At 42.1% G+C, this 11,131-nt stretch overlaps 1 protein-coding gene across 3 annotated transcripts in view; it reads right to left on the bottom strand.

The window, feature by feature from the left end:
• The window catches only part of Sncaip (synuclein alpha interacting protein), a 141,872-nt gene that overhangs the window by 4,668 nt on the left and 126,073 nt on the right, over window positions 1-11,131 (bottom strand). Inside the window, exons 9-11 of one of the 3 annotated variants that reach the window (XM_010627251.3) lie at window positions 8,312-8,404; window positions 6,334-7,402; window positions 5,000-5,070 (exon numbers count right to left, since the gene is read on the bottom strand). In XM_010627251.3, coding sequence (XP_010625553.1) covers window positions 5,000-5,070; window positions 6,334-7,402; window positions 8,312-8,404 — 1,233 coding nt within the window. The remainder of the gene's footprint in view (window positions 1-4,999; window positions 5,071-6,333; window positions 7,403-8,311; window positions 8,405-11,131) is intronic. The other 2 variants (XM_010627253.3, XM_010627254.2) reach the window with 2 other exon arrangements.

Here is an 11,131-nt window from a genome sequence, read left to right as displayed (position 1 = left end):
GAGAGAGAGAGAGGGAGGAAGGGAAGGAGGGAGGGAGAGAGAGGGGAGGAAGGCGTTGGATGCTAAGTAGAACTACAGAAACAGAAGTAGACAAATTTGGTTCACTGTTAGGAATACAGACTTGGAGCCAAGCTAATCAAATATCAAATTCAGATCCCAGCTCCACAATCTGTATCATTACTGTGTAATCTTCGACAAGGTACATAAATCATCTGTTTCCAATATGCAAAATTTGGATACTAATAGTATCTGCCACATACTTCATTGTGAAGATTAAAATAGCAAATGCAAAGCCTCTGGAATGTTCCCTTGGATATTTTAAATGCATCAGGATGACAACAGACAACAGGAATATTGGAAACTGAAAAAACTACATGTACATGCATTTAGAAATAATACTAGAGAAGACACCTGAAGGCAAAACAAGTGTTTGACTCGGAGAAGTAGGAATAAGGAGTGAGTGGCGTAGGCCTCGAGGTCAGCCTGATCTCAGAATGCTAGTGTTACTAGTACGTGTATTTACATCACAGTGATAAAAAATGATGGAATAAGCAAGCTTAGGTTGTACTGTAAAGATAATACAGTGTAGTTCTGACTGTGATGGGACATTTCTGCTTTAATACAGGGTGTACTGGGTTCCCCCAAAAGTACACTTTCTGGAGAACGAAACCTAGCATTAGAGCTAAGTCTACACCAAGATGTAAACTTGAGACATTTATCAGCATACTATAAGAATAATTAATTCCTCTCTAAACCCTTCAATTGCTTGTCCTGAATTACCAGAACTCAAGAGATTGAAAGGGTCTGAGTAACTCTGACATAAATTACTCAGATAATTTGCTGTGCCTTGATTTCACTTTTGGATATAACGTTCTGCATAACCAAGATTGGAAAGGAGAAAAGGCTGACACTTAAATAACGTTTTTTCAAGAAATCTAATGTGGAGACTCATCCAGGCACAGATTCTGTATTTCCATATCCCACAGTGGCCAGACAGCAGTTCACAGGATTAGTGTGAGAAGCTCTAAACAGGATGTGTCGGCTGATACGCAAAGAAGGGAGACCTTGCTACTTTGTGATTTCCCTTAGAATACAGCTGTCATAAATCACATCTACTAAAAATGGGATTCTTCTTCAAAATTCGAAAGCTTGTAACATGCAGCACCAGAACGGAAGCGCACTGCAGGAAGGGGGCCTTGTAACTCAAGAGAGGGACACAGAGCATAGCACAGTTTCCCTGTGGGATACACTCAGTTATTTCCCCTCCCGAATTTCTCTTTCCTATTTTCTTTCTCCTGTTTCTCACTGTAGCTCTGCTTCCAAATATTTATGAAATCCACGCCATGTGCCAGCCACCAAGCGTGATACTAGGACTACAAAGAGGGGTACGGGAGCTGTCGAGGGTCACGGCCCTCAGGTCGCTCTTATCACCTTCGGGAGCTGGCCTCACTTTTTCTCATCTATGCCCTCCTTGAGCACAGGGACCTTTTCTGATTCAGCAAAATGTGTGGCTTAGAGCTGATCACCTGCTGACTCAGGGCTGTGGTGCCCTCCAGGGAGATCCCAGTGTAGCCAGAGAGGCCCAAAGGACTGGACAGGGCAGCGGTGCTCAGTAAGTGCACCGGGAGGTGCGTAGGTAAAGTCTCTGTTGGCTGTTTTTAGACTTCCATCGACCTACTGCTTCTTTAAAATTTCAGCCTGAAGAAAGTTCACAGATAGACAATTCTCTGCTACTGGCGGCGGACGTGGCCTGAAGGTGAAACTAATAGAACGTGTCTCCTCTTAAATCCACACGATTCACACTGGACCTCTGGGGAGCAAGCAATGCAAGCAGGAGATGGAGAAATGAGTTACGTTTTAGATTTTCTGGTTACCATTAATCCAGCATGCTGAAAGAACATGTCAAGGTGGAATAATTCTGGTTTCCAAAGCAGGTCTTCCCTCTGTACCCTTTACAGGACACGGCAAACAGCCACTGTCACAGCTGATATCACAGCACTCTAAGTTCAGGGGCGGTTGAACAACCTTGAAATCTATGCAAAATAATTGATACTAGTTTTGGCTTTAGATATATAATTATGAATTCGCCAATTTCTTGACAGTAAAAGCTATACTAATGGTGTCTCTTGCTTACTGTTTTTCTAAAGGAGTTTCTTCTAACACTGGCAGTAGGATTAGGAGCTTCCTGATGCCAGTCTCTCAAGCAGCAGTGCCACCATGGTCAGAGAGAGCACTGCTGGAGGTGACCGGGAGTCACTGCCCTCTTCCTACTGGTAAATGGAATCAATGAGTACCTCACGCATTACAGATGGCAAACCGACTTAGTCTCTGGGAAATGAATATTTCATTGTCATTTCAAGATCTGCAACTGCAAACATTTCTTTGGAGTTGTAATAACTCAAACTCGGTAAGAAAAAAATACATAAATCTGCTTGTTATAAACCAATTCATCCTTGCAGTTGAAGTACACAGGGAAAGCTGTTTAAAAGGTTGAATCTAATTTTAAAGGGCATTAAAAATAGATTTAGATTCCTTGCTATCAAGCTATGACCAGTTAAGAAAAATAAATAGCAACAGAACCCTCTCACAGAACTGACATTCTTTAAAATGTTGTTTTATTCTTATTTTTCCTACACCAGGAAAAGTAAGTTTCTTAGGAGCTAAAAGGTGATGCCAGTTTATCCTTCGAACCTAACGCCACTGTCTCACCCTTTTTCCCAGGGCCACTCAGGAGCAGTGACTTCTGGTGCCAACTTCCACTCAGACCTGGCAACTTCTGCTACCTGCGAGGAGCCACCTGTTCTCCAAGCAAATTTTGGGACCAAGATTTGAAGTCATCACTAATAGAATACTCGGGCTCCTTTCCTTCTTGAAGTTGGATCCCACAGGCAAAGTGAGGCCGGCAATAAAGTCAGTTCGATAATTTTCATGCTAGGCATTTCACTCAAGTCTTAATTTCTGTGAGAAATCTTTATTTCAAGTAGATATCCATTCTTGATTTACCTAAAGAACATACAGGCCAGTTCTCCTGTTCTGTGTATGACTATAAGAAAATAAGAGGAACCGTTTCTCTCCAATATGAAAGAAAACCAGACTTTCTACTTTTTATGGAAATACTTGCCAAACTAAAACTGAGATTCAGTATAGGCTGATTTATAGGGTAATGACAAGGAGGGCTCAGGATGTTTATCTGATATATCAATTTCCTTTATTTCTGGGTTTCTCATGTCCTAAAATCAAACTCTCCTATGACAAAAAGCTAGTGAATCTGGTCGAAGTTCTAAAGCCAGGCTTAGAACTGAGACTTTGGAAGGCTGTTCCTTAAACTGAGTGGGAAACTGCAAACCTAGTAGCCCCATGACATTATTTTGTGCTCTGACTTTTAAAATCTTATTATAGTAAATTGTTCAGTTTTGTTCCCTCTCATGTAAAAAGTCAAGATGAACTATTTCTGGCAGGAGAATCTATTGTGATAATAACTGTCTTGTTTCCAATTGCCTGGAAGAAATGAGAAGTATTCTTTCCACACCCAGGGCGTTGCTAAGGCTTTACGCTTCCTTGCCTCAGGGTGTTTCCAGTGACTTCTGTTTAAGGACAAAAGCAGAATTTTCCAATTAACAGAAGACCCACCAAGCCCAAAACGGGGACAGAAAAAGGACACAGAAATGGGGGATCTGGTTAAGAATCTGGTGGGCCAGTATCGACGTCCGGAAAGGGAAAGGTTCTGCTCATTCCTGCGTCCCTTCAGGCAGTGGGCTCTCCCCGCGGCCCAGGTGCTCTGCCCAGTGGGACTGGACGCAGTCATGATGACTGCCTTCCCACGAGCCACACCGAAGCAGACCACTGCTGTCCTGCAAGCAGGGAGGCTCCTAGGCCCTCTCTGGAATACATCGATTTAATGAGACCCCTGGAGCCCCCCCCACTATCCTGACAGGTTTAATTTCCCACCAACCTGAGAATTGACCTAAAGATTAAATTGGATTTAGAGGGGGAAAAAAAGAGGGTGACTTTTTTGCATCTTGGTATTCTGAACAAAGTATAACACACACATGCTCACACTCTGGGGAATATTGGAAGAGTGCTAAATGGCCATGCCATAATTTTTCAATTATTTAAATGACTTAAAAGCAATAGCCACCTTTAAAGTGGACACTGATTGCATTAACTCCCCTTGGGCTGCTCTTTTTACTCCGCTTTTCTGTCTGGTCAAAAAATTGCACAATGGCTGGGGATTTAGCTCAGTGGTTCAGTGGCCTGCCTTGCAAGCGCAAGAACCTGAGTTCAATCCCTGGTACCCACCCCCCCAAAAAAAAAAAAATTGCACGCCTTCCCAGTGGAAAGAACATCAAACTGCAGAAGGACTTTGTCCAAGGAGGTGTCCCAGGAACTGGGCACCTTATCCTCTGTCTTTTAGACACACAGTCCATGTATTTGAAACTGTAAACATTTTGAGAGATCCTTGTTTTATTGCCGAGTGCCCCCAGACTGCCTTCCAGACTGAAACTGCTTCATCAAGCGAAGCTAAAGGAGCTAAGGCATGGCAAGGCCTCACATCTCCTGAGATCAGCAGAGTGGTGAGGAAAGGAGCTTTCAGTCTATCATCAGCGCTGAAGTAAAATTCCAGCTCTGTTTCAAAGTTCGGATTCTGATCAGAGGCTGACTCTTTCTACACATGACAGGAAATTTAATTCTAATACTTACTTGGTACTTGAATCCATTAAACAAAGATCGAATGCCAAAGTCAACTAAGAAACACAGCACATTTGTGAACCAAACAGATTCTTCTGACCAATTCTGGCATGAAGTTCCTCCAGTGAAGAGTAGCTACCTTTCTAAGACCTAGTTACCTTCTGTGCCTGTTTCTACTTGGGGAAAGAGTTGCAGTTGCTTTTCTTCCTTGATGTCACCAAATGTGCAGTGAGTCCATAATTTAAAAGCTCATGCGATTCAAAGCAAACACGAGGCCACACTGAACAGTGCTTCCCTGGGTACCACATACCGTGCATGGCTATGCAGATGTTCTTCAACCAGCGTGTTAGAGGACAGACTGGTGCAGCTGCTGTACATCTCCTAGAGAGGTGCGATTAAAAAAATCACCTGAAAACATGCAGCAAGCTCAGCACATGCACAAGTTCTGATAAATATGAAGCATGCTGGAGACGGATGAGAGGACAGCAGCTCAGGACACACTTTAAGGAAACACGAGAAACTGCGGAAATGATTCTTCTTTTACGACTGATAGAGTCTACTAAGTTACTTGGAAAAGTTTTATTGGAACAATTTAAGTTTTGAAATATGTAATGTAAAAGTTTGGTGTCTTGACCACAAGGGCACTACTTCTAGATGAAACAAACATACTGAAGTTCTTTATAACTAGGGCAATTTACAGATGGAACTGCCATATAATTGTAAAATTGGTGTTCTATCAGTTAAAGAGATACTAATTCAAACTTGATTTGATACCACAGAAAGAACTGGGACAGGTCTAGACTTCACTATAGTAGGATTTTAACGTTGTATCAAATAATAAATTATGAAGATTCTGACGCCGCCCTGGGAGGTCTAGTTTCATGGAACACTGGGTGATCTCAGTCATTCCTTCCCAGAGTTTCGCATGTGGCTGCTATGCTGTCTTTTGATGGCATGGCAAGCACAGAGCATGCAAAAGATGTTCCCTAAAAAGATGTTTACATGTCTTATTCACAAAGTATAGCACTCAGGTTTCCAGTAAAGGTGATTATAAAATGTAGTTGATGCACATTCTGCCATCCCTTGTGTACGGGCAGGCATTTCATATTCCTACAGCCTCCAATCAGCACTTAGGGGTCAGCATTATGAAATGCTAATGGGGAGGCCCTTGTGGCATGTTCATTTCAGAGGTCATCCCAAAGTTGGGTAGTTACAAGTTTTTAGAAATGGAGCTTTTATTTGGGCTTGAGAATAAACTATCCAGGAACACGAAGAAGACAAGCTCTTCATGAGGCAGAATCAGTACCCATGAGGGGCCCTATTTTGCACCAATGTGTGATTTCATCTAATAGAAATGCCTCCCAGGCCAGGAACCCTAGCACCCAAAGACTGGGTCATTGAGGGAAACAGGGAATAGAATAGAATCTCCGGTGATCGCTGACCTGTTTCAGTATCTCCCAGAGGAAGGGCAATGGATATGTATGCTAACATAATACGCTGCATTAGCAATATACAAATTTGGCTTTCAACACGCCCTTTTACAATCTTTGTGGGAATTCCCTTGAGGTGTCAAAACTCTGCAGCGTTAGGCACAACCTAGTCAATTTAAGGGGGAAGAAAGGATGATCTCCAAAGAGCACTCACTGCTTTATTCTTTCCTTTGCCAGCAGAGCCCGAAGGGTTTCCCTTCGTGTCTGTTGTCTTCCTCCCAAGTGAGGTTAAGGGCAACGTAGACGTCTTCAGCTGGCCGGCTGCCTGGTAATTATTATTACTGTTCTGGTTGCCACTCAGGGTCTCCATGATGGACCGGAAGGTTCCAAAAGGCCTTTTCATTTGTTCCCCTGGTTCGCTGCTTGCGGAGTTCCGCGGCAGCGTCCTGCCTTTATCTTTGTCTTTTTCTCCATTTAGTTCAAGGCCAGTTTGCTCCATCTGCACCACAGGCTCCTCAAAGGTAACTCTGAGCTTCGAGTTCTGAGATGTCCGGCGCTTAGAAGATGGAGACTTGAGAGCACTCTTGGGACTCGTGGCAACCTTCGGGGTGGCAGTGCTGTCAGGGCTGCACTGAGCGGGGTCTCCGGAGGGCTGGCTCGGAGGAACAGTCCCTGAACCTGGGTACTGAGACTCCAAGTCTGGTTCACTGCTCTCTGAGGTGGGAGACGGGCTATGGCCATCCAGGGATTTGGAGGCCTTGGTACTAAAAGGAAACCTACGTCCTGACGCCAAGGAGTGCTTCTTTATTATCAGGTGTAAGCTTTCCGTGCTGTCCACGCTCTCCACCCTCTCCACGATGGGCTGTGGCCGGGGCCTGTCAGCCCTTCTCACAGGGGTGCTCTTGGGGTCTTCAGAGTTGTTGGAATCTGTGTCCGACTCGCTCAGTGGCCTCTGCATCAGCTGCCTCAGTCTGGCTAACTTCAGTTCCCTCTTCTCCAGAGGGATCTTTCTTGCATTTCCAGAACATGTGTGAGCGTCCTGGAATTCTAACGTCAGCTTTTCCTGGGTGCACACATTCTCTGAGATTTCTTTCCCCAATAACTGTCGTAGAATTTTATCGGAATCTTCATCTTTTGCTTTGGCTCTGACCCGGTTGGAGACTGACAGGCTTCCAAGAACTTGAATCCCTTCTTGGGTTCCTGGTTTGCCTTTGGCTGTAGACTCATCACCTACGTCTGGAACTCTCCACTGGGACTTTCTGGAAGCTGGTGAAGAAGGCGAACTGAAAAGAGAGTGAAAGAGATGAGCTGATTTCTTACTTGGCTAAAGTGAACCAGACAGAAGTTTCTGCATGGCTTTTTTTTTTGTTTGTTTGTTGTTTTGGCACTAATAATTTACAGCTGGGTGTGGTGGGGCATGCTTGTAATCCCAGCACTTGGGAGGCTGAGGCAGGAGGATTGCTGGGAGTTCAGGCCAGCCTGGCTACATAGTGAGTTCAAGGCCAGCCTGAAATATGTAGTATGACCCTGTCTCAAAAACTCAAACAAAAAAAATTACAAATAAGTAAGAATGGAATTAAGAGTAATCACTTAATCGTTTTTAAAGCAATTTTCAAATACTCCATAGAAGCAACCATAGCCAAAGTATAGCATGCCTCATACCTAATGACTATTAAACTTGTTTGTCTTACTGTTTACACACCAATTTCACATGAATTTTCTCATAATTCCATTTTCAACAGCCTTAAAGCTGTATATCCTTACTGTCATTTCATAGGTCAAGAAATGAAAAAGAAAAAGTAAGTGACTTGTTTATAGCCATGGAACAAAGAAATAGGAGAGCCTGAGATTAGTCAAAGACCCACAGACTTTGTCACTGTGATACTTATTTTTATCCTCCCTTCCTTCCTTCCTTCCTTTCTTTGTATTGGGGTCAAACCCAGGGCTTTTGCACCGGGCTACATTCCCCCAACTGCCTTTTTGCGACAAAGTCTCAATTCAGTCATGATGCTGCAGAGGCTAGAGTCAGACTTGTGATCCTCCTGCCTCAGCCTCCCAGAGGGCTGGGATTACACATGTATGCAACCATGTCTGACCATCATTTTCTTCAAAGATATCAGAAGGAAATCCAGAAAAAGGCTCAGAGATTTAAACTACTTAAGAACCCCATATATCAATGTGCCTGGTGTTACCTGGGTGAAGAAGGGAGTGACTGGCCCTCGGATTTCTGAGCTTCTAGGAGTTGCTGGAGTTGGTTCTGTAATGTCACACGCTCCAAAGTCTGTCTGCAGAAAACAACCCAGATGTATGTTCTCTGATATATGGCTGCTGCTACAAACTAGGACGTAAATGCTTTTTTTTATGACAATTTGTGTAAATTTCAATTAATTCAAAAGCTTAAAAAATCTGCAATCTCCTTTTTTTCTTTTTTTTTTTTTTTGAGACAGGATCTCACTTTGTAGTTCAGGCTGGCACTAAACTCACTCTGTAGCTAGGCTGGCCTTAAACTCACAATGATCCTCCTGCCTCAGCCTCCTGAGCATTGGGATTACAGGCAGGCACCACTATGCCTAGCTCTAAATCTGCATAATCTTTATTTTCACAGTTCAGAATTTTCCAATGAAAACCTGAGAGTAACCTAAATGCTTATGAATAAGACTGAGAAATAATTTAAAATTTAATAAAGAATTTAATAAATTTAATAATTTAAAATTATTTCTATAATGGCTGCTATTGGAAATGATAAATGACAATATACTAGAATACCTATAGATATACAGATATACAAAATATTTGTCTGTTTCATATATATTACATATATCAGATATATGTATATCTGTATAATAATATATATGTATAATATATAATAATATACTTGCCTTAAAACATATTACCAAATACTATGTGTAATCTTGTTTTTAAGGAAACTATCAAAATAACCAATCTAGAAGGCTATACTCTGAGTGATACTCTTTCTAAATTGTTTAAATTTGTAAAGTTATTTTATCAATATACTGATCAGAAAAAAAAAATAACTGAACAAAATTAAACTATTTCCACTTTGGATAGCAGTTAAATAATGGGGTGTTTCCATATACAAGGGGAAAATGACACATGGCAGCACTCCACTTCCTGTGGGCATAACAGCATGCTTTTCAGAATATTCCTTTAAGAGTAAACAGACCAGAAGTCACAGGTCACGAGAAGTACGACCCACTTAGAAAACACATATTAATTGCTATAGAACTTGAAATAAGTACATAAACTGATTTTTATTGTACAAGCATATGCAGTGTTTACCCTGGCATACAGTAAGGCACCCCAAAATCTCCACCCACGTTCTGATCCCCGCGAGGTGTGACTGTTACCTCACAAGACAAAAGGGAAGGAACACTGTATATTGACTGGTATTAGAATAGGAAGGTCATCCTAGATTACTGGGTGGGACCAATCTAATAACATGAGTTTGTAAGCGCAGAAGAGACAGAGGAGCAGGCAAGAGAGATTAAAGACATGGGAAGGACGCGCTCTTGATGGTGCTGGCCTTGAAGAGGGAAGAGGGGTGGTGAGCCACGGAATGCAGCTGGGACTGGCCCTCAGCAGACAGCCAGTGGGAATGCAGCCGCGACTACAAGGAACTGATTCTGCCAATTAATGGATTATTAACTGATTCTTGCCTGCATGGGCAAGACACCGACACATCCTGGAGCTCTCAGGAAGACTGAAGCCCGCCAACACCTTGATTTTAGGCTGGCAAGACCCTTACTGGCCTTCTGACTTGCAGAAGCGTAAGAAATTTGTGCTAATTGAAGCTATTAATTTTGTAGACTAGTGTTTTATATTCTTGGAAAAAAAATTCTAAGCCTGCACCTTTCTGTGTTACTGGTGTCCAACAGGCCAAAGGGCACAGTGTCCTGTAGCTACATCACATAGATGTCTCTATTCGTTTCCAGTTTTGCCTACTTCACTGAGTTAAAAGAAGTGAAAGATTAGGGTCCACAAGATTACTGCTCCTTTCAGATTTTATCTTGCCACGGCCTAACAATAACTGTCCACAGCATGTAGCTTTGGAGACACCTGGAGAACTGTGTATATTAGTGCATATTTATATTTTAGCCCAGACTCATCAACAGCGGCCAGGACATAGCTGTGAAGTGTTCACCCATTAAATGGCTACCATAGTCCATGAAAGCTTCTCAGTCTACCATATGGAGACTGAGGAGAGTGTCTTCTGACCTTTTCCGAGTATGCACCTTTAGAAAAAAACAACCCATTGGATTGTTGCTAAGTTCTTCTCATGGTTGTGCTCATGCACTACTGGAGTAGACACTGGTACAGTTTTTCTGGAAATGTTTTAGGTCATATCTGCGCACATTTTAAATGTGTGTGCCTTTTGTAAATGTGTAGGTACATGTGGAGGCCTTCACATGATAATTTATCTTTAGGGATATAAATATAGGGACATTAAAACATACATGCAAAATTATGTTTCCTGTGGAAAAAGCCAAGTTACTAAGTCATTATTCTTCACACATTTTCCCTTCAGCTACACCGAGACTTTTAAGCTTGTCCAGCTTACTGGTTTTGAGGAGGTTTTGTTCAGCTAGGCAGAGTATGCTCAGAGGTAGCCATGTATTTTTATTTTAAATTTTATTTTACTTACCAAGAAATGGCTAAACCCATTACAGAGATTATTTTAGGTGTCGGCTGAGGAGGGACACAGAAACTTGTACCTCAAAGGCAAGAGAATGGAAGCAGCGAGGTAAGTAAAGAAGGGAAAGACATTGTCATAATCCTGTGTGATTTATGCTCACAGTCAATGAAGGCCTCTTACCCACATGGGCCTTTTTCCAAATGAGTTGTATTTAGGAATACTATGTTACTGTTTATATATGTGTGTTACTGTTTATATATGTGTTTATATATATGTATATATATATAAATATTTTATACTATATAAAGGATATATTCAGAGGTCATCTGCTATATACAGTGTTTATACACACTGTGTA

The sequence above is a fragment of the Fukomys damarensis genome, unplaced genomic scaffold (genome assembly GCF_012274545.1).
Source record: "Fukomys damarensis isolate Sample0158 unplaced genomic scaffold, DMR_v1.0_HiC HiC_scaffold_3, whole genome shotgun sequence".
In the NCBI taxonomy this organism is placed as follows: domain Eukaryota; kingdom Metazoa; phylum Chordata; class Mammalia; order Rodentia; family Bathyergidae; genus Fukomys; species Fukomys damarensis.
The sequence above is the reverse complement of the archived record's forward strand: the minus strand, read 5'-3'. Positions and strand labels throughout refer to the sequence as shown.